At 45.9% G+C, this 23325-nt stretch overlaps 1 protein-coding gene across 1 annotated transcript in view; it reads left to right on the top strand.

Annotated features, from left to right (window-relative positions):
* The window catches only part of HYDIN (HYDIN axonemal central pair apparatus protein), a 397956-nt gene that overhangs the window by 262818 nt on the left and 111813 nt on the right, over positions 1–23325 (top strand). Inside the window, exons 41-45 of the mRNA XM_032157850.2 lie at positions 903–1040; positions 3032–3215; positions 6108–6249; positions 8771–8933; positions 22420–23046. Coding sequence (XP_032013741.1) covers positions 903–1040; positions 3032–3215; positions 6108–6249; positions 8771–8933; positions 22420–23046 — 1254 coding nt within the window. The remainder of the gene's footprint in view (positions 1–902; positions 1041–3031; positions 3216–6107; positions 6250–8770; positions 8934–22419; positions 23047–23325) is intronic.

Genomic DNA, 23325 nt, shown 5'->3' on the forward strand with positions numbered 1-23325 from the left:
AGGCAGGAGAATCACTTGAACCCGAGAGGCAGAGGTTGCAGTAAGCTGAGATGGCACCATTGCACTCCAGCCTGGGCGACAGAGTGAGACTCCATCTCGAAAATAAAATAAAATAAATATAAATATAAATCAGATTATTTGTCTGCTGAAACACACCGACTTCCCATAATACTTGAAATAAAATACAAATTGCTGACCATGGCCTACAAGGCCCTGCATATTCTGGCCCTGGCGGTGTGGTGTCTTTAACCTTCAGCCTGACTGTCTTCCCCATTGCTCACTCAGTTCCAGCCCCACTGGGCTCCGTGTGCCCCCCAATTTCCCCAAGCACACTTGCGTTGAAAGTGCTTGCTGTCCCCTCCCAGAAGGGCTCTGCTCCCAAGATCTTGTCTCATTCTTTCACGTAACCCAAGTAACATGAGCATCCTCTCTACATAGTCATTGATCAACCCTGTTATGGTTCCTTATTCCCTTACCTGGTCATTTCCTTCCTAGCACTCACGCTCTCTGAAATTGTATTGATTTGTGGAGGAAAGTGGCCTTTTCTGTCTCTGCCATTGGAATGCAAGGGCCCAGGGGGCAGCACCATTGTTTGTTGTTATATCCCTAGTACCTAAGCGTGCCTGGTGCAAGATAGGTGCTCAGTGAGTAATTGTCGAATGAATGAAAAGCTGCATGCAGTTCAGTACACAAACAACGTACCTTCCACGCTATTCCCACTTGAAACTTACAGCAGCTCTTTAAGGAAGACAGCATCCTTCCATTTTATAATGCAATTCCCATTGTATGGATGAGGAAATGAGAGATTATATGATCTTCCCAAGGTCCTGTGGCTGGTAAGTGTAGGAGTTGTTGAGATACAAGGCTGGATTCTGACTCCTGGTCCTTCTCCCACTCAACAGATTTCCTCCAGCCCTCTCCCCCCGGGGCCCATCCACCGCCGGCTCAGTGTTAGTCCCAGTGTCGGAGGCGAGACCGGGCTGATGAGCTGTGTGCTCCCGGATGAACTTCTCGTGCAGATCCTGGCAGAGCGGATACAGGTGGGTCCATGCCACCTGCACAGAGCTGCAGGGCTTGGCACTCACACACCATCCCCACGCCCTGGACAGAGGTTCTGGGCCATCAGCCACCCACGGCAGCTCGGCAGCTTGGAAGGCAGTCATTTGCTTGTCTTTTTGACAGCTCTTGTCAGCCCCTGACCCTGTCCCAGTCTACAGCCTGAAGCCATTCACCTTCTTAAAGGACCAGAGAGCAGAAGACTACACAAAATAATTTTTAATGACCAGAAACAGAGTGATGTGTTAAAAATTACAATGTGGAGCCATTCTAAAAGTTAGAATTTGGAGCTATGTTAATTGTTTCAAAAACACATTTTCAATGTTATTAAGTGAAAAAGAAGTAACTAGGAAATAGTGGTTAAAACATAATAACATTCTATATAAATATTTAGAAATGTATACTACACACATAGTAAAAACTTTTAAAATACATGTTAACCGTGGTTATCTTTGAGTAGCAGGATTATAGAATTTTAGTCTTCTTTATACATTTCTGAATTATTTTACGAAGACATATTGCTTTTAAAGTCAGAAAAGCAGTAACACTCCTTCCAATTTTTAATTTTTTTCCATAAGAATTCTACAGTTAATGACAAGAAAATAAGATCAGCAGGATTGAGGAGGGTATCACTTAAGCCTGTTTCTGCTCATGGTTTGCAGACACAGCTACATTGCTTACCAGGTCCTGGAGCTGGGTGTTTGCTTTGTGTTTTCAGCTAGGGCCACAATATTAATTGCAGATTTAAATACAACAAAATTAACTTGAGGTTCCCAGAAGAGGAGGAATATCATCACAAGAAAGTTTTTATGTTAAGATTTGTACTGCTACTACATTAAAGGTACATCACTCTCAACTGATTTGAACAAGGTGTTCCCATAAGCATGCCAATGTTTTAGATACCCAGAGTAAAGGCTGAGAAACACTGGTAAGGCCCCGAAGTAAGCCAGTGGAGCTGTGCTACTCAAAGTGCTGGTCTCTGATGACACATGGAGCTTACAGGGCTTCTTTCATCAACAAAGTCTTGCTACAAAGTTTAGCTGCAGAGAAGGAATGATGTTACCATGGTACCTGTTCAGTTGCCAGCCGAACCAAATAGTGTGTTTAGTGATACAGATCATTTACATTCTGACACAAGCTTCTTGTCTCATCAAAAACCTAATGCTCAGTCATTGGTGGTCGGTCTATGGGCTACACTTTGAGTAACACTGAGTAAGGCAGAGGCTGTTCTTCAATGGTTACTGTTACCAAAATCATTGCATTCCAAGGCAGTAAGACCACTAAGAAAAATACAAAAGGCCCATCCGCTGCTGCCCCTGCTGCCTGTGACTCTGTGCTTGGGAGCATCTTTCCCTTTCCATCTCATTTTTGTGTACCTCATGGATCTTCCCAGACCGGCCCTTTAACATTTTTGTTTGTTCATTTATTTCTACAGGCAGAATAAACCCTTTACTCTACAAATATGTACAATAAAGACCATCTGGCTGGGTGCAGTGGCTCATGCCTGTAGTTCCAGCACTTTCGGAGGCCGAGTCAGGTGGATCACCTGAGGTCAGGAGTTCAAGACCAACCTGGTCAACATGGTGAAACCCTGTCTCTACTAAAAATATAAAAATTAGCCGGGCCTGGTGGTGAGCACCTACAATCCCAGCTACTTGGGAGGCTGAGGCAGGAGAACCACTTGAACCTGGGAGACAGAGGTTGCAGTGAGCCGAGATTGCGCCACTGCACTCCAGCCTGGGCACTGGAGTGACCGAGGGAGACTCTGTCTCAAAAAAAAAAAAACTGGCTGATTAAACATTTTTGTTCTTCTCTTTTATTTTATGACAGCACCTTGGATTTAGCAAGCAGAAAGGCATGGTGTTTGCATCGGGGCCCAGTAGGTCTGCAGAACCCTTTGCAGCCCCAGTAAAAGCATAAACAGAACAAATGAGGTTGTGGCCATAGTAACTGTCTTTGCTCTCTCTGGTTTCAGCTGAGTGACTGCTACCGAGGAGTGGTGTTTGATGGCCTCGACACTCTCTTTGCTCGGAATGCTGCAGCCGCCCTCCTCTGCCTGCTGAAGGCCATTGGCAGCCGGGAGCATATATACATTCTCAACATGGCCCAGGATTACGCAGCCATGAAGGCCCAGGAGAAAGCCATAAAGGAGCAAGAAGGTAAGGCCTCCTACCTTCCCATTGGGCTTAAATGAAACTTTGACATTTGCTATTCCATTGGCGCCTCACCTCTGCCCTGTAAGGTGGCCAGGAGTTGTATTTCTGCTTTGCTGGGAGGGAACTAGGACACAAGTGGCCGGTTGGGAGGTTCTATGATGAACGCTCTGCTGACAGCAGGTGCATTCCTGCTTCTCTCCCATCACACTGTACCCCTCCATCCTTTCTGCAATTACAGCCATTGCGGGTCTCATCCTGACTCAGGCAACTGATTTCCTTGTTGGTTTTGTTTAAGCCAACTGTGCATTTCTCATAAAACTCATGGTGCTAATACATTTTCCAAAACATTTACACCTTAGCCTGCTGTACACCAGGCACCGTAGCAGACATTTTGTATACTTTGGGACATTTAATCCTCACAATTACCCTGTGAATCTTGTCCCCATTTTATAGAAAAGGAAAATATATCTCAGAGATAGCAAAAGTCTTGTGCCAAATCGCATTGCCAATTAGTAGGAGAACCTGGTCCGTGTAATTCTAAACCCTTTGCTTTTCCTATCATTATACCAATGGCCTGAGAAAAATTTTAATAACTAAAAGATTTGATTGCAAGATAGGTACACACACACACACAAGTAATGTTAGCTTAAGTTCCCAATGTAGTCAGAAGCAGCCCCAGCAAATCTTGACCCCCCAGGGCAGGGGTTGAAGGACAGAGGCTGGTGGCGCTGTCCACGGGAGTCAGAGCCCCACCTCCCAGGAGCCTCAGCTCCAGTCACACGACTGCCCTTCCTCACTCCGGCTTACCACTCTCTTCTAGCACAGTCTACTCAAATCATAATGCTTTTCCAATTAAGGAAATACTTACAAACACTGGGCTGTCTAAGTCCTTGAACAGAACTCAAAGTCAGCTTCCTTATAGTCTCATCCTGAGAAAAATCTGGAGCAGTGACCAGGCATCCGTCAGCAGTCATCCAGCCTCTAGCTGCCTAGTTTTCCAGAAAGCTCATTTCTCTATACTGATCCACTTGAAAATAATTACCACTTCTCCTTTTCTCGCTTATCTTCAGAATGAAATTTCTCCTGGTTAAACTGTGGGCTCCTCTCCCCTAAATCATCTGAAATGAAATGTCCTAAGATGGTATATGGTCACACTATTATTACATTAAAATCTCAAGTTTATTGAACATCTGTGAACATGCCAGGCACTGGGGAAAGCACTTTACATGATCGCTTATTTAATCTCTACAGCAGCCCTATGTTATTATTCTTATCTGTGATTATCCCTTGATAAGTGGCCAGGAAGGAGCTCAAATGCGGTTGTCTGAGTCCACAGCTCAAACTTGCAAGGATGATGGTGAGAATGCTCTACTAGGGAGGTGTGAGGAAGAAGCTGGTGCCTTTGTCCTAAGTGTGAATCACATGCCTGGACCTGGAATCCGTAGGGCAGGGAAGGGAATTCCCCTTGGTGTGCAAATGGCCCTGTCACCATGAGCCCGTTAGTGGCATATGCTCATAATGAGTCAAGTCAGTGGGTGGTATATGAGTCTTCTATCATTGCTGTGACAAATGACCACTGTCTTAGTCTGTTCAGACTGCCGTAACAAAATTCCATAGATTGGGTTGCTTATCAACAACAGACATTTATTTCTCACAGTTCTGGAGGCTGGCAAGTCCAAGATCAAGGTGCCAACAGAAACAGTGTCTGGCGAGGGTCACCTTCTGGTCACAGAAAGCATCTTCTCACTAAGTCCTGAAATAAACTCCCTCGGGCCTCTTATAAGGTACACTAATCCCAGCCATGAGGACTCTATCCTCGTGACCTAGTCACCTCCCTAAGGCCCTTCTTAATACCATCCCCTTGGGGAATTCAGTTTCGACATAGGAATTTCGAGGGGACACAAACATTTACACCATAGCAACCACAAACTTGGTTACTTAACACCACACAGAAATTTATTGTCTTACACTTGCAGGGTCAGAAGTCCTAACATCTTTCCCTGCCACTTATTAAGGGATAATCACAGATAAGAATGATAACTCCTCCCTCGTAGGGCTGTTGTGGAGATTAAATAAGCGATCATGTAAAGTGCCTTCCCCAGTGCCCGGCATGTTCATACATGTTAACAAACATGAGATTTTAATGTAATAGTAGTATGACGGTATGCTACCTTAGGACATTTCAAATGCAGATGATTTAGGGGAGAAGAGCCCACAATTTAACCAGGAGAAATTTCCTTCCAAAGATAACGGGGAAAATGAGAAGTGGTAATTATTTTCAAGTGGATCATTATGGAGAAATGAACTTTCTGGAAAACTAGGCAGCTGGAGGCTTGACGACTGCTGAGGGATGCCTGGTCATTGCTCCGGACTTTTCTCAGCAGGGCCACGTTCCTTTTTTGGCTGTTGGGCAGCCCCTTTTTCTTGTCTTTTCCGGCTTCTAGAGGCCTCCTGCACTCCTTGGCTCCTGGCCCCTTCCTTGCAGCCCTCTGACCCCTGCTCCTGCTATCACATCATCACCATCTCTGACTGACTCTCCTGCCTCCCTTGAAAGGACCCTTATAATTAGACTGGGCCCCCCAAGATAATCTGCCCATCTCAAGATCCTTAATTTAATCACATCTGCAGAGTCCCTCTGCTATGGAAGACAACACAGTCACAGGTTCTGAGTAATCTGATATGGGCATCTTTGGGAGCCACTGCTCAGCCACCTGCAGACAGAGCCCCAGTGTGGAAGTGCATGGATGAAGGGACCCCCCACCCCCGCAACCAGGGATGAGGCAGACCAGGCGCCGCACCAGCTGCCCCACACTAAGACCCTCCTCCGCCTGCTCAGGCTGCTAGCGAGACTGGGAAGGACTTTTCCTCACCTTCCCGTCTCTGTTCCCCTCACAGAACGCAAGCACGAGGAAGCTCTTGAGAAAGAGAAGGAGCGTCTCCAAAACATGGATGAGGAAGAATATGATGCCCTGCCCGAGGAGGAGAAACTCACATTCAATCGGGGAATTCAGCAGGCGCTCCGGGAGCGGAAGAAGAGGTCAGGGCCAAGGGCTAGCCAGAGCAGAAGCCATTCCCCCAGGACCGTCCCCACAGAGTGACCAGGACCAGGGTGTGACCCCAAGTCATCTTCCAGGAGGGCAGCAGGAGCTGCAGAAGGCCCTGGAAGGTGACCTGCAAGGAGCAGAAAGACGCATCCCACCCATCCAGGGTGCTGGCTGCTGCACCATTCAGGGTTTCTCCCCCTCTCCTTACTTCCCACTGGAGGGCATTTGGGACCAGGCTGTAATGTCATGGGTGGCCCTGGGAAAGGGGCCACTGGCCTCTGTGCTTCCCTGGGGCTCCTGCTGGCCCCCCGACCAGCGCCCCCAGGTGTGGCTTATCAGCCTCTGTGCTCACTGCCTCGGTGCTTCAATGTCCACAGCTGGTGATCCAGGGTCCACTCTCTTGGGCATAGTGACTGCTCCCCAAATCTCAGCCCTTCCTCCCCCTGCCTGGGTCCCCTTCTTGGCCTTGGGTGGTGCTTCCCATCCCCTGAGGTCTAGCTGCCATGGGATCCTTGGCCTGGGCAGATTCTCAATCCTGGGGCCGTGGGCAGGCTCACAAGCCAACACCCTCAGCCACTTTCTCTGCTCCTCACTGGGAACCACGCAGAAACGACTCAATCCCCCCATGCCTCCTAGTGCCCAGGATACTTAGGACTGCCACCTCAGGCTATCTCAGAGGGACGGGAACAGTGGGACATGTGTCCTTTCTGCCCTCAGATCTTCAAAGATTGCAGGGATGGGGTGTGGGGCAGTGGTTCTATTGCCTACCTCCTCCCTGGGATTTCAGGCGCTGGAGGTACAGAGCCTAGATACTCACCTACTATTTACCCCCTTCTCTCCTCTCCTCCAGCTCCACACTTCTCCCACTGACCTGAAACAGCTTTTGCCCTCCCTGCCCCTACAGTATGTCCTAATCTTTTTTTTTTTTTTTTTTTTTGAGACAGACTCTCGCTCTGTCATCCAGGCTGAAGTGCCTCCATCACGTCTTGAGTGGCACAATCTCAGTTCACTGCAACCTCCACCTCCTGGGTTCAAGCAATTCTCCTGCCTCACTCTCCCAAGTAGCTAGGATTACAGGCACGCACCACCATGCCCGGCCAATTTTTTTGTATTTTTAGTAGAGATGGGTTTTTGTCATGTTGGCCAGGCTGGTCTCAAACTAAACTCCTGGGCTCTAGTAATCCACCTGCCTCAGCCTCCCAGTGTGCTGAGATTACAGGCGTGAGCCACAGCGTGCAGCCGGGTGTGCCCTGATCTTTCTGTGGCATGGCCCACTATAGAAATGCCCAGACCTCCGGAGTTACAGAAAGCCTTGCTTTGAGATTTTAGAGGAAACTCTTCTTTTTCACCAGGGCTGTTGCTTTCAGGCATTCATCTCATGGTGGACTTGGAAAATGCAAATTTGATTCTCAAAGTGAAGCAACAACTTGTTGTGTCACACCACACACACACACACACAGACACACACACACACACACACACACACACACACACCATGAAGTAAATGAGTTTGCTTCAGTGGGCAGAGAGCCATGGCAACCAGAAACAATTAGGAATTCCTGGATGAAAATAGCTGGGTTAACTATTTTCAGAAGTGCCATTCCCTCACTTGTTTGTGCTTGGTGCTTGGCTTTGGTTCACTCTCTGCTGTCAGCAGCAGGGGCAGGAGCAGCTGAATGACAGCGGAAAGGGAAAGAGAGGGTGGAGGAAGGGAACACGGCTTTCAGACTGAGCACCATGGCTCTAAGCTAGCCACCATAGAGACTGCTTTGAAAATACCATTTCGGGTTGGGCGCAGTGGCTCATGCCTGTAATCTCAGCACTTTGGGAGGTCAAGGTAGGAGGATCACCTGAGGTCAGGAGTCCGAGACCAGCCTGGCCAACATGGCGAAACCCCGTCTCTAGTAAAAATACAAGTTAGCCAGGCATGTTGGTGCACACCTATAATCCTAGCTACTCAGGAGGCTTAGGCAGGAGAATCGCTTGAACCCGGGAGGTGGAGGTTGCAGTGAGCTTATCACACCACTGCACTCCAGCCTGGGTGACAGAGTGAGACTCTGTCCAAAAAAAAAAAAAAAAAAAAAAAATTTCTTATTGTCTGAACAGCAAACACGTTCAGCTATGGGAGGTGGGCCTCATCTGCACTAATACCAGAACACTCTTGTAAAGTTGCTTTTTTAAGTGTTAATATCAAGCTTATTTTCAGCCTTTTTCTCACTCTTCTATGAGAGGAGATTGGACTCGAAATACAGATTAATGGAGAATTCCTCCTAGTTGAGTTTCAATGAATCAGAGGCTTGCTGAATGACCATTCAAACATAGATGGGAGTCATTTTTTTCTTCCTTTCCTTCTCTTCCTTTCTTCTTTCCTTCCACGTATCCAGCTTACTTTGTTCTTTCTTTTTATGCCCAAGAAAGCTCTGCCCAATGTCCCTCCACCTGGAAATCCCAGGCAGCAGAGGGGTGAGGCATGGGGGCCTCTGAACTATTTTTTCTCTGCCTGGTTTGATGAAGGGAGCAGGAGAGGCTGGCAAAGGAAATGCAAGAAAAGAAGCTACAGCAGGAGCTGGAGCGACAAAAGGAAGAGGATGAGCTGAAACGGAGGGTCAAAAAAGGAAAGCAGGGACCCACTAAGGAGGAGCCCCCCCTGAAGAAATCTCAAGCAGCAAACAAGCAGGTAACAGCCTCACTCACTCCTCGCCAGGAGACAGAAGCAGAGGGCAGCCTGGTGCATTCCTCTTCCAGGAAATTAGCCTGATCGTGTTGGGATTTTGTGGTGGGGCAGAAGGCAGGAGGAAAGGGACCAACATTTGTTGAATGCTGATTGTATATGAAGTGCTGTGCCTGTGTTGTACATAATCCTATCACCCTGTGAGGTTCAGAGATAACGAAGACGCAGATCCAGGTCCTCACCCAGTTGGGTCTGGCCACAGCCCTTGCTCCTTCCACCACCCCCTGCAGGGCCCAGGATGGTGCCAGATAGGCTACTGTTAAAGACGTGTTACCAGGAAGCTGCAAAGCCATTGAGCCCGTGTGTCCAATCAGGAGCATACCCTTGGCAACAGTCAAGGAAGATGCTTCGGCTTGAGCTTATCCTCGCAGGCAAGTGCCAGCAGTTTTTCAGCCTGCCAAGCATAGCAGTCACCTCCCTGCTCCCTGTGGCACTGGAAAGGCAGAGTGGCTAGAGGAGACCCCCAGAGTGGTGATCCTGGCTGAGGGTTGTGACCAGCTGGTGTGGGCAGCCACAAGTCCTGAGGGTGAAGCTATAACCAGTCTCCAGACAGGGTACAGACTGGTCCAAGTAGGTGAGTGAAAGACAGTGACAGTGGCTGGGCAGACATAAAGGCAGAGAAATTGGTGTGCAGAGGTCTCAACCAGGGAGTGCTCAGGAAGGAGCAGGATCTAAGCAAACAGAACTAGGCACAGATTTGGGATGTCTGATACTGACCTGAAGGAAATCTATGACATCTCAGGCTGAGAGCAAAAGGGGGTCCCTAAGAAAAAATTACCAGGACTGATCCCTGCCTCTCCTAGGTGATTTTGTACATGAAGCCAGCAGGGAGAATTTGAGTACCTGTGTGTTTCAGCCATTATTTTCACTATTAAACAAAGCCAATTTCTTATGTGGCATAAGTTCAGGATAATCTATGCAGAATTTATCTTACCAAGCTTGCTTGTAAAGGACAACATTTCATTCATCGTTAAAAGAAAGACTATTTGCAGCACAACTAACCTCAAATGATACCCACTGACTCCATCATTGGTGTCTCTATCTGGAATCTGTTGGGACTTTTAAGTAGGACCATGTGGATTTTCCTATTTTACTCTCAGTTCAAGTTGCTGTCACCTGACCACCCACCCCCAACCCCTGACCCCAGACCCCACTACCGGATTCAGAGCAGGTACTTTTGTATGTGCTTTGTTGACCTTGGATGGAGGTGATAAGGACCTTATCACGGTCATCCATTTGGAGACAGGCTTGTGTATCGTTTGAGCTTAGCACAAAACACAATCAATCATGTTCCCTGGGGGGACTTCTTGAGACTCTTGGACTAATGCGGTTGCCTGGTCTGAAAACATTCAAGCTCAAGAAAAACTGCTGAGACTAGATGTGTTCTCAGGAAGTGAAAGAAAATTCCAGGGGGAGTGCCAAGGTGAAAGGAGAGGACTAAAGACCTTCCTGCTTCCTCATCAAAAGGATTGCTCTATGTCTTGGACCGTCAGCACACCTGTTTTCTTCTCTGCTCTGGCTTCAGCTCTTCTCACAGGCTTTGAAGATGTTCTCAAGAATCACTCACCTTTAAAATGAAAACAAAGTTTTCTTCAACCCTGGTGCCCCTGATGAGCACCCCATTTCTCTCCTTCCCTTCATACTTGTCTCCACTTGCTGGCTTTGCCTCGTCACCCCTCATTTCTGCCTCCCCCTTTCCTACCCTGAGTCCTGTCTCCACCACTCCCTCGAATCCAAGGCTCCAGCCTCTCCATTTCCAGATCTAATGGGCATGGGTTAGGCCTTGACTTGCTTGATGTCCTCCTCCATGAGCTTCACACTGTGGATCGCACCCTCCTTGGATTGCTCTTCTTTCCTAGCATTCTGGTCCGCCCTTTCTGGCTTTCCTCCTTCTCCCTGGCTTCTTTCTGGACCTGCCTCCATCCATCCTTAGTCACTCTGCAGGTTTCCAGCCTCAGCCTTTGTCTCTTCCTGCTTGGTCTAAGGCTGACCCCCATCCCATGCATGACTTCAGTGCTACCTGATCATACATAATGGGTTAGAGGAAGAGGAGGGGAGTCAGGAAAAGCTTGCAAATTCCAAAGTGAAGTGAAGGGCATTCCAGGCAGAGGGACAGCCCAAAAGAGGGAGGAGAGAAAGGCAGGAGCCACATGAAAAAGAGCTAAACCAATGTTTTAACAACTCATAGCTACTGTGTGCTGAATTCCTGCTATGTGACACTCCCTGCTGGGAACTGTGAATAGATGCCATCACCATCTACCTCCAGTCTCCACAACACCTGCTGAGGGAGATATGATCATCCCCATAATTTTGGAGATGAGGAAGCTGGAATGCAGCACAGTTAAGCGATGCACCCAAGGTCACATGGCCAGAAGGCGGTGGGGGCAGGCCCAATTTGTCCAACTCCAAAGCAGGCACTCCTTTTCCTGGTTCTTGCACTGCCTCCCAAGCCCTTAGTCCATCCATGGCTCCTGACACTTCTTCAGGTTGTCCCTCGGACACTGGTAACTCAACACGGCCCACACCAAGCTCATCATCTATGCTGCCTTTCTCCCAGACCTCTTCCTGGCCCTATATTCCTCCCCAACCCTTCTTTCAGCTCTCAGGCCCAAATCCCAGAGTCACCCTGACTCTGTCACTTCTGCACCTTCACCCCATGACCAACCAGGAGCCCTGTGAGGGAGTCCCCCTCCTAAATCGTTCTCAAGCCTGTCCCAGACTAGGGCTCTTCTTTCTTCCCCTGTCCCCAGCTGTCTCACCCGTCTTTACTGTGGTACTGTGTAGCTACATGGTAATTCCATCATCACACCCCCTGGTCTTCTGGTTCTGGAAACAGGATGGGGAAGAGGACAGTTTGCAGAAACATAAAGTGTATTTTTCTGTTTTTCTTGCTTGTTGCCAAATTAGTTTAATATCCATGGAAGGAAATCATAATGGAGAGACCAAAAGTGTCTCACTTAGAGCTGAATCTTTTGCACACATCCATGCTTATTTCCTTAGGATACATTTCTAAACATGTCATTCCAGATTTGAAAGGTGTGTATTTTACTCCTGACCTCACAGGCTATAGGTTTTAGCATTCCTTTTAATCCTTACTGATTAGATTCAATGGGTGAACAACCGAATATTTTTATTGCCTGGATTTGCATTTCTTGAATTGTTAGGGAGGTGAACCTTTAAAAAAAAAAAACATGCTGGTTGGCCACTGAACTCCTCTTCAGGATTTTATTTAAACATCCCACCAAGGCCTTCCCTGGCCACTCTATTTAAAATTGAATAAGACAAAAGCAAAAACAAAACAAACAAACAAAAACCAACAAAAAAAACCCACTTCTTAGCCCCTTCCCTGTCTTCTTAGCACTTATCACCATCTCACATACCATAGATTTTTATGTGATTTTTGTCTGCCTACCTGCCCCTGCAAAATATAAGCCTCATGAAGGCTGAGGCTTTTGTCTGTTTTGATCACTTAATGAGTCTCCCACCTGGCAGAAAGGTGCTCAAAAATATTTATGTGTGGATATGTTTTTGTTTATTTTTTATTTCTTTATTTTTTGAGACAGAATCTTGCTCTGTCGTCTAAGCTGGAATGCAGTGGCTTGATCTCGGCTCACTGCAACGTCCACTTCCCATGTTCAAGTGATTCTCCTGCCTCAGCGTACCGAGTAGCTGGGATTACAGGCAACCGCCACCACACTTCGCTAATTTTTATATTTTTAGTAGAGACAGGGTTTCACCATGCTGGCTAGGCTGGTCTTGAACTCCTGACCTCAGGTCATCCACCCACCTCAGCCTCCCAAAGTGCTGGGATTACAGGTGTGAGCCACTGCGCCTGGCCGATCTTTTTTTTTTTATTTTGTGGATTGTTTTTACCTTTTTTTTTTTTTTTTTAATACAAGTCTCACTCTGTCGCCCAGGCTACAGCCTCCTGGGTTCAAGTGCTTCTCCTGTCTCAGCTTCCCAAGTAGCTGGGATTATAGGCACCCACCACCATGCCTGGCTAATTTTAGTATTTTTAGTAGAGACAGGATTTCACCATATTGGCCAGGCTGGTCTTGAACTCCTGACCTCAAGTGATCCATCCACCTTGGCCTCCCAAAGTGCTGAGATTACAGGGATGAGCCACCACACCCAGCTTGTTTTTACCTTTCTAATCAGAAGATTTCCTTCCATCTAATAGCCTACTGCTCTTTAACTGTTTATCCTATAAAATGAAATCTGCTGGTGATTCTGATTTTCTCTATATCAGCTTTTCAAATCTGAATATGCACGCAAATCACCCAGGGATCCTGTTAATATGCAGAGAGGTTCCGATTCCGTAGGTCTGGGCTGGGGCATGAGACTCTATTTCTAACAAGTCCCAGGTCACATTCATACTGCTGGCTCTTGGGTCACACTCTGAGTAGCAAGGCTCTAAGCAGTTGCCTAGCAGCCAACACTAACGTTAGCAAAATCACAGTCTCAAGTGGATATATTGTCAGGAATCTTTAAACTGCAAGAAATAGAAGACTCAATGCAGGCCATCTGTGGTTGTGTGCACTGTAGTCCCAGCTACTCAGGAAGCTGAACAGGAGGATTGCATGATCTCAGGAATTTGAATCCAGCCTGGACAACACAGCAAGACCCTGTATTAAAAAAAAAAAAAAAAAAAAAAAGGAAGAAAGAGAGACAGAAAACCCAATTCAAAAAACATTAAAAAAAATTTATTTGCTCACACATATGAAAATTCATGGCTTGTTCCTTCCTGAGTTCTTATTTCAGATACTGTATTTTTCACTTCTAAAATTTCCACTTGGTTCTTTTTAAATTTTTCAATTTATCTGCTTGGATTTCCTTCTGCCTTACTGATCATAGTTATAATAGCTGCATATAGTTCTTGTCTGACAGTTCCTCCCTCTGAGTCATCTCAGGGTTGGCATAGTTGACTGTCTTTTCCTTTGAGAATTTGTCACAGTTTCCTGACTCTTCATATGACAAGTAATTTTGTATCACATCCTGGAATTTTTGAATGTTATGTTGCAGACTCTGTATTGTATTATAATTCTCCAAAGAATGTTGATATTTTAGGTTTAACAGACAATTAAGCTTGGTTGGATCAAGTTTTGGTCTTTTGCATCTGCAGTGGTCAGTGACTAAGATGTCAGTTCCATTCTTTCGACCTTAATTACAAATTGCTTCCAGTTTGCCCCACACACACATAGTTCAAGAGTCAGCCAGCCAGAGATTTAGGCTGCTTATACAGAAAATTTGGGGTTCCTCTTCTCTGGCTCTCTCTCCTTTCTGGGGTTTCCCCTTCACTCTCTGGAGGCTCTGAATGCTCCAGGACTTCTTTCTGTGGCTCCTCTAGAACGAAGGTTGGTGGGTTTTGTTTTTTTTGTTTTTTGTTTTTTGTTTTCTGAGACAGTCTCACTCAGTCGCCTAGGCTGGAGTGCAGTGGCGCAATCTTGGCTCACTGCAACCTCCGCCTCCCAGGTTCAAGCCATTCTCCTGCCTCAGCCTCCCAAGTAGCTGGGACTACAGATGCCCACCACCACGCCCGGCTAATTTTTGTATTTTTAGTAGAGACGGGGTTTTGCCATGTTGGCCAGGATGGTGTGGAACTCCTGACCTCAAGTGGCCCTCCCACCTCAGCCTCTGAAAGTGCTGGGATTACAGGTGTGAGCCACCGTGCCCGGCCCGGTTGGTGGGTTTTTCTATTGTGGTGTGGCCACCAGCCACTACCACTGCCATGACTATCTTCGGTGTAAAGCCACAAAAAAGGAGGAAGAGTACTCACTTTATGCAACTCTCTTATTCCAGGTTTCAACAGCCCCTTTAAAAACCGCCTAATTTGTTCTTAGTCTCTAGAGCTCTCAGGGAGTTATGTTTCTATTTCATTCAGTCTGTAGCTGTTATGTATGGGACAATCAGTTTGCTGGTTGTTCATTCCCACGCACGAGAACCGTAAACCTCCATGCGGAGTTCTTTGCCTGCATCTCTTGGCTCACCTGTGCTGGTTCTGGTCTCTGACTGATGCCCTCCACGTGAGAGCCCCCGAAAGTTCTGGCTTAGATTCACCTAAATCCAAACCCAGCTGGAAAGGAGTGCTTCATTAAACACCATTTTGGCCACAGTGCTGGCTTTCACTTTCACTGGAGAGTGCCATGTGCCTGCTCTGAACCAGTCCCCTTGGCCAGGGGGATGCCATTCTGTGACTGGTCAGTTCTGAATCTGCTTACTCCTGGAGGAAGAGGTATTGCACAGAGCAAGAATCAAGGATGGGAAAATAAAGGGATGTTAGACAAGAAAAAAACATCACAGAACCAGCTATAATGGGAGACAGGACAGGAAGTGAGAAATACACCTGTCAGTCTGGAAACTCAAAGACTAATCTGTGAAGCTATGAATTTGTCATATACCCTCTGGGCCAAAGTTTCCTTATCTCATCCATAGGTGACCTCTAAGTTCCCTTCCTGCTCCAATCTTCTCTGTCCTCTTGAAAAGCCTGTTATCTCTTAAAATTTTTGTTTCAGAAATCTAACCAAAAAAGTGCACTTCAACTAAATCTGATCCTGGTTGTTGTTGTTGTTGTTGTTTTGTTTTGTTTTGTTTTTTCAGATGGAGTTTCACTCTTGTTGGCCAGGCTGGGGTGCAATGGCACAATCTCTGCTCACTGCAACCTCTACCTCCTAGGTTCAAGCTATTCTCCTGCCTCAGCCTCCCAAGTAGCTGGGATTACAGGCATGTGCCACCACGCCCAGCTAATTTTTGTATTTTTAGTAGAGACAAGGTTTCACCATGTTGATCCGCCTGGTCTCAAACTCCTGACCTCAGGTGATCCACCTGCCTTGGCCTCCCGAAGTGCTGGAATTACAGGCATGAGCCACCGTGCCCAACAAAAATAATCCTGTTTTAAACAAATGAATGATGATTTCTCACTGAAGAAGAAGAAAGCCTTGCATCTGGCCATCGTCCTTGTTTCTACTCTGAACTTTCCTTTGCTTCCTTCTTCTTTCTTTTTTCTGTCCAAAATCTTCCTCTCTACCCTCCAGCTCAATCTTAAACCCAATTCCATCCCTCTCAATTTGCCTTCCTGTCTCAAATAAGCCCTTGCCAGCCATCATTTGTTACTCCAAATCTATAAAAGCAAATTTATAGATTTATTCCTTATGTTATTCTTTAAAAAGAAAGTTTACCTTTATGTTTATATTTTTGGATCAATGGTTTCTTTTGTATTGGCTGTTATTTACTAAAGTACAATTGAACAAAGCCTAGTGGAAATTTGATCCATGTAATCACTTGACTAAATAGTGTGTTAATAGACTAGAAAGAGTCTTATTTTCCTCAACCACCACCTTCAAGTGTTTCTGTTGAAGATGCAAGAGTCTTAGAATAATTTAACCTCATTTAACCACATTTACCCATTGATTGTCTTTTTTTTTTTTTTTTTTTTTTTTTTTAGGCAGGGTCTCACTCTATCACCTAGGCGCTGGAGTGCTTGGCATGGTCACCACTCACTGCAGCCTTGATCTCCCCCAGGCTCAGATGATCCTCCCACCTCAGCCTCCCGCGTAGCTGGGACTGCAGGGGTGCACCACCGTGTCTGGCTAATTTTTTTGTAGAAATGTGGTTTTGCCATGTTGCCCAAGCTGTTCTCAAACTCCTGGGTTCAAGCAGTCCACCCGCCTCGGCCTCCCAAAGTGCTACCCTCTTCTAAATTATATGCTAATGTTGTTATGTGTTTGAATTCTCACTATATATTTTTTAATGCACAAACATTATTATTGATTAAGACAATTTGCATTTATTTTTACCTAAGTGCCCATTTATCAATATTTATCAATATGCATTTCTCAGCACCCTCCTAAACACTCTTTTTTTTTTTTTTTTTTTTTAGTCTCGCTCTGTCGCCCAGGCTGGAGTGCAGTGGCGCGATCTCCTTTCTACATCTCTTGTGTCCATTTTCTTTTACCTAAAGAACATTCCTGAGTGTTTTTTGGTTTTTTTTTTTGTTTTTTTAGATACAGGTTTTTTGGCAACAGATTACTCAAGTTTTGCTTGTCCGAAATGTCTTTACTTCACCTTGATTTTTCAAGGATGTTTTTTTCTAGACAGGCCTCTAGGTTGCCAGCCATTTTTCTTCAGCACTTTGATGATATTATTTTTCTGTCTTTGTCTTCCATGTGGCTGTTGAGATGTCGGCTGTCAGCATGATTGTGCTCCTTCTGTGTTAGCCTTGATGCAGGGCAGGTGAGCCCCACAGTGGGGCTTAGCCCGGAGGGTTCTTGGCTTTGCCCAGGAAAGTATTCAAGGGCAAGCTGGAGGTGGAAGAAAACAGCTTTATTGAAGAGGCAGTGTGACAGTTCTGTGACTGCTCCTGCCCAGCACTGTGACTGCTCCTGCCCAGCAGGGCTACCCTGTAGGCAGAGAGTAGCAGCCCAGGACAGTTTACAGTCATATTTATACCCACTTTTAATTGCATGCAGATGAAGGGGCAGTATAGCAGAAATTTCTAGGGAAGAGGTCTTTTGGGTCATTGAGTCATTGCCATGAAAGGGGTGGTAACTCCTGGGTGTTGCCATGGCAATGATATATTGACATGGCTCACTGGTGGGCGTGTCTGATTAGAAAGCTGTTTCCACCCCCGCCCTGTTTTAGCGAGTCCTCAATCTGGTCCAGCGTCCAAGCCCCGCCGCCTACCTCATTCTGACTCTAACTGCCTTTAAGATGTTTCTCTTTGTCTTTAAGGTCTCAACACCTTTAAGATGTCGAGTCTTCATTCAGTAATTCACTGTGATTTGCCTAGGTGTGGTTTTCTTTGTATTTTCTCCTACTTGGGGTTTATAGTGATTCTTGAATATGTGGGTTGGGAACCATTAGCCACTAACTCTTCCAGATTTCTTCTCCTCCATTCTTTCTTTCCTCTCCGTCTAGGATTCCAGTCATAAATGTGCTAGGCCTTTTTGCAAACCTTTCACAGTAATACATGTCTGTTGTGCTTTTTCTATGTTCTACATACTTTTGTCCTCTCTTTATACTGAATATTTTCTTCTGACATATTGTCTAGTTCTCTGTCTTTTTTTCAGTGAGATCTAACCTGCTATTCAAACTTCCTTTCAGTTTTTCATTTTGTTATTGCATTAAAAAGCCATTAATTCTTTCCTTACTATTTCTAGTTCTCTTCAAAATTCTCACTTCTCAATAGTATTTTAATTCCCTCAGCATATTAAATATGTTTTAAAGTCCTTGTCTTATAGTGCCATGCATAGATCCCCAGCAGTCTGGTCTCCTGTCTGTCTTTTGCTCTTGCTTTATGGTCACATGGTCTTGTCTCTTTAGATGCCAAGTATTTTTTTAAAGATGGCGGTCTTGCTTGCCCAGGCTGGTCTAGAACTGCTGGCCTCAAGCAATCCTCCCATCTCAGCCTCCCAAACTGCTGGGATTACAGGCATGAACCACCATGCCCAACCCAGGTTTTTATCAAGGGCCAGATATTGAACGGAAAAAAACGTTTTGAGGCTCTGGAAAATGTTGTCTCCCTCCAGAGAGAATCACTGTTTGATGATGGCAGTCAGCTAGGCTAGGAGCACTAGAAACCTTGATTCAATCAGGATTGAGATCATTTTAAACTGAGCTTCAGTCCCTGGGAGGGCGGGGCTATTTCAGGTGGACCTTTTTTTTTTCTTTTTCTCTTTCTTTTTTCCGCTGTTATTTTAAGTACAGGGGTACACGTGCAGGATGTGCAGGTTTGTTCCATAGGTAAACGTGTGCCACCATGGTTTGCTGCACAGATCATCCCATCACCTAGATGTTAAGCCCAGCGTTCATTAACTATTCTTCCTGATGCTCTCCCTCATCCTGCCCCCCAACCCCTGACAGACCCCAGTGTGTATTGTCCCCTGACCCATGTGTCCATGTGTCCTCATCATTCAGCTCCCACTTATAAGGGAGAACATGTAATATTTGGTTTTCTGTTCCTGCGTTAGTTTGCTGAGGATAATAGCCTTCCAGCTCCATCCATGTCCCTGCAAAGGACAGGTTGACCCTTATTCCTAATATGGAGCCTTTCGGAGACCTAACCCAAAGGCCAGGGGATTTACCAGGACCTCTTTTCCTTGGCAGGCCTGGAGTCTTAATTTTTGACCCCCAGCCCCATGAGTCTGTCAAAAGCTTTGCTCAGCTTCTCAGCCACACTGTCAGCTACAAATACCCTCGAGGGAAGAGCGGCCCCAAATGCTGGGCCCACTTCTCTGTATTTCTCTCCTCTCCCAGATCTTAGCCTGCAACTCATGACTGCCTTTGTGGCTCTCCAGTGCTTTCAGACACATAGGTTTTCAAAACATTTTGTAAAGATTTTCTACTTGTGGATGTGGAATTTTATCTAGTGATTTTTCTGCATCCATTGACATGATTGTATTTCTTTTTCTTCTTTGGTAGGACCACACAGTGGGTTACATATTACATTATTGAATCAATTTGTTTGGGGTTTAAATGTTTATTCAGCTTTTACCTTTTGCTTTCTGAGTTAATTTGGTCATTCATGATTTTCTGAAAAAAGTATAAATTTTTTATCAGATTTTCACATTTATTGGCATGAGGAAATTAGTGGTTTTATCTTACTATCTTTTTAACCTCTTCCATTATTTCTGTTATTCTTGTATTATTTCTATTATGTCCTCTCGGTCATTTCACATGTTATTTGTACCTTTCTCTTTGTTTTTCCTCAATCAATCTTACTAGAAATTTGTCATTTTTATTATCTTTCCAAAGAAACAACTTTTGCCTTTGTGGATTGTCTTCATTTTATGTTTTCTATTTCGTTAGTTTCTGTTCCTTTTTTTTTTTTTTCGAGACAGAGTCTTGCTCTGTCGCCCAGGCCAGAGTGCAGTGGCATGATCTCGGCTCACTGCAAGCTCCGCCTCCCAGGTTCACGCCATTCTTCTGCCTCAGCCTCCCGAGTAGCTGGGACTACAGGCGCCTGCCACCACACCCAGCTAATTTTTTTTTTTTTTTTTGTATTTTTTAGTAGAGACGGGGTTTCACCATGTTAGCCAGGATGGTCTAGATCTCCTGACCTCGTGATCCACCCACCTTGGCCTCCCAAAGTGCTGGGATTACAGGCTTGAGCCACCACGCCCGGCCTGTTCTCATTTTTTAATAATATCCTTCTTTCTTTTTTTTTTTTTTTTTTGGGAGATAGAGTTTCACTCTTGTTGCCCAGGCTGGAGTGCAATGGTGCAATCTCAGCTTACTGCAACCTCCACCTCCCGGGTTCAAGCGATTCTCCTGCCTCACCCTCCCAAGTAGCTGAGATTACAGGTGCCCACCACCATGCCTGGCTAATTTTTGTGTTTTTAGTAGAGATGGGGTTTTGTCATGTTGGCCAGGCTGGTCTAGAACTCCTGACCTCAGGTGATCTGCCCACCTCGGCCTCCCAAAGTGCTGGGATTACAGGTGTAAGCCACCGTGACTGGCGCCTTCTTTCTACTTTATTTGTGTTATTATTCCGTTCTTTTTCTAACTTCTTGAAGTGATGCTTATCTTATTAATTTTCAATCATTTTTCTTTTGCAATTTATGAAAAGTTATAAAAGGGGCCAGGCACAGTGGCTCATGCCTGTAATCCCAACACTTTGGGAGGCCAAGACAGGCGGATCACTTGAACTCAGGGGTTCGAGACCAGCCTGGGCAACATGACAAAACCGTGTCTCTACCAAAAAATTAAAAATTAGCCAGGCTTGGTGGCGCATGCCTGTAGTCCCAGCTACTTGGGAGGCTGAGATGGGAGAATTACCGAGCCCAGAAAATTGAGGCCACAGTGAGCTGTGATCATACCACTACACTCCAGCTTGTCTAAAAAAAAAATAAAAAAATAAAAAAAGAAGAAAAAAAAGAGGTTATAAAAGCATTTAAAGACATATAAACTTCCAAACATTGTTTTAGATATAGTCCTCAATTGTTGATATTCAGTGTTTTCATTGTTCAGTTCTAAATATTTTCTACTCTCCTTTATGGCTGCTTCTTTAATCCATGAATTATTTCCAAGTATATTTTCTAATTTCCAAATGAACATTTGGCCTTCTCTTTTTGAGTCCTGATTTTGATTACTATCTGCAGAGTACATGCTCTATGTCATATTGATCTTTTGCATCTGTGGAGCCTTGCTGTGTGGCCTCATCGGTGATTGGTTTCTCTAAATGTTCCACGTGTGTTTGAATAGTGTGTGTATTTTCTTTCTGCATCTATTTGCTTAAGTCCATTAATCATGTTGTTAAAATTGTCCATATTCTTCATAGTTTACTGTTAGCGTCCAGCTGCTCTACGCTGGGCTCCCACAGTCTTGCAAGTACAAGTCCTTCCCTCACTGGGCCCCATCTTCCGTGCAAACCCAGGTGTCTTGGCAGAGCGGGAAGGAATAGGAGCCAAGTTCCTGCCTCCCCCACATAAGGCATCATGCCAGCCTGCAGTGTTGCTGCCTCCCCAGGCTGTGTTGGAGATGGAGAAGCAAAGAAGGAGGAAGGGCAGCAAGATGAGGGGAAAAGCCAGTCTCTGGTCGTTCATGTCTCCAAGCCTGATGCTGGCCTGAACTTAGAGAGGAGAAGAGTTAGACCTGGGAAGGGAGACACTGGCTGCACTGCAGATAGCAGTCACTAGACTGGAATGGACTTTGCATAATATCATCAAAGAATGACCCAAAAAACGATGGAGCCTACCCGAGGATTTCATCCAGGGGAAGAGAAAATCAGAGTCCACAAAGCAAGCTTAAAAGTGCAGTAAGAAAAAGAATAAAGTTGGTTTCTCTATGCCCAGAGCATTAAATAAATACATATTTTAAAAGCCTGAGGTGGAGCCAGATTCTAAACCCCCATTTGTTCCTAACAATATCCATTGTATACAATACGTGTGTGGCTTTGATAACTGCAAAGGCACTGTTGTAAGCTTTTTACATGCATTCACACATTTAATCTTCAGGAGTCCTCTGGAGTAGGTATTAATATTGCTATCTCCGTTATACAGATGAGGCAGAGAGAGGCTGAGTCCTCTTCCAGGGTCACAGCTACCAAGCAGTGCAGCTGGGATTGGACCACTACATGCTGTGGCCTATCCCAGGGCACCTGAGGCAGGTGCATATGGCTTGCATCTGCTAGTCTTTTCCCCTTGATCCTGCAGAACAGCAGCTCTCAACCGGGTGTACACATCAAAGTCACTCTGCACCTTTTCCAAAATGCACAATGCCAGGACCCAGCCAGATCTCGAACAGAGGAGGACCATGGAATGGATATTTAGATTAAAACCCCCAAGATGATTCCCAGGCACAACCTTAGCGTGCAGAGGAGGTGCCCAGATCCTCGGAGGCCTTCTCATGAGACAAAATGTCCTTTTGCTCCTCCTTATGCAATTTACTACCCCGTAAAAAACTGTTTGATGCATCTTTTCTGTGTCATACCTTCTAGGTTCCTCCGCTCACCAAAGTGGATGTCAAGACGGAGACAATCGAAAGGAAAATATCTGTTAGGGAACAAACAATGTCTGAGAAGGAAGAGCTAAATAAGAAGAAAAGGAACATGGGCGATGTCAGCATGCATGGGCTTCCTCTTGTCCAGGACCAAGAGGACAGTGAAGGGGACATCTCAAAGGACCCCAACAAGCAACTGGCCCAGAAGTTTAAGGCCTATGAGTTGACATTGAAGGATGTCCAGAACATCCTCATGTACTGGGACCGGAAACAAGGAGTCCAGCTGCCTCCTGCAGGGATGGAGGAAGCACCCCATGAGCCCGACGACCAGCGCCAGGTCCCCTCGGGTGGGCGCAGGGGCCGCAAGGACCGGGAGAGAGAGCGCCTGGAGAAGGAGCGCACAGAGAAGGAGCGCCTGGAGAGGGAGAAGGCGGAGCAGGAGCGCCTGGAGAAGCTGCGAGCCCTGGAGCAGCGGAGCAACTGGGAGGGGGAAGGGGAGGAGGACCACGAAGGGAAGAAGGAGAAGGACCTGGGCGTGCCCTTCCTTAACATCCAGACACCAGACTTTGAAGGCTTGAGCTGGAAGCAGGCCCTAGAGAGCGACAAGCTTCCCAAAGGAGAGCAGGTATGGACTCTCCTCCAGGGTGGGGAAGTCTCAAGTCAGGCAGCAGGCGCTATGCTAAGATCATCAGGGGTGCTTCTCCCTACCTGAAACCCATATCCCCTCAACTGCATTCATCTCTGATGCCCCCTTGGAATTAAGACAATAATGACTAAAGGACCTTTTCTACTTGGCAAGAGAAAATTCATAGGAAATGTCGCACATCTAAATTAGTCCATCCAACCTTACAGAAAGCCACTTGTAATGGTTGATTTTTAATATTTATAATATAGGTGCTACAGA

The sequence above is a fragment of the Hylobates moloch genome, unplaced genomic scaffold (assembly GCF_009828535.3).
Source record: "Hylobates moloch isolate HMO894 unplaced genomic scaffold, HMol_V3 SCAFFOLD_6, whole genome shotgun sequence".
Taxonomy (NCBI): Eukaryota; Metazoa; Chordata; class Mammalia; order Primates; family Hylobatidae; genus Hylobates; species Hylobates moloch.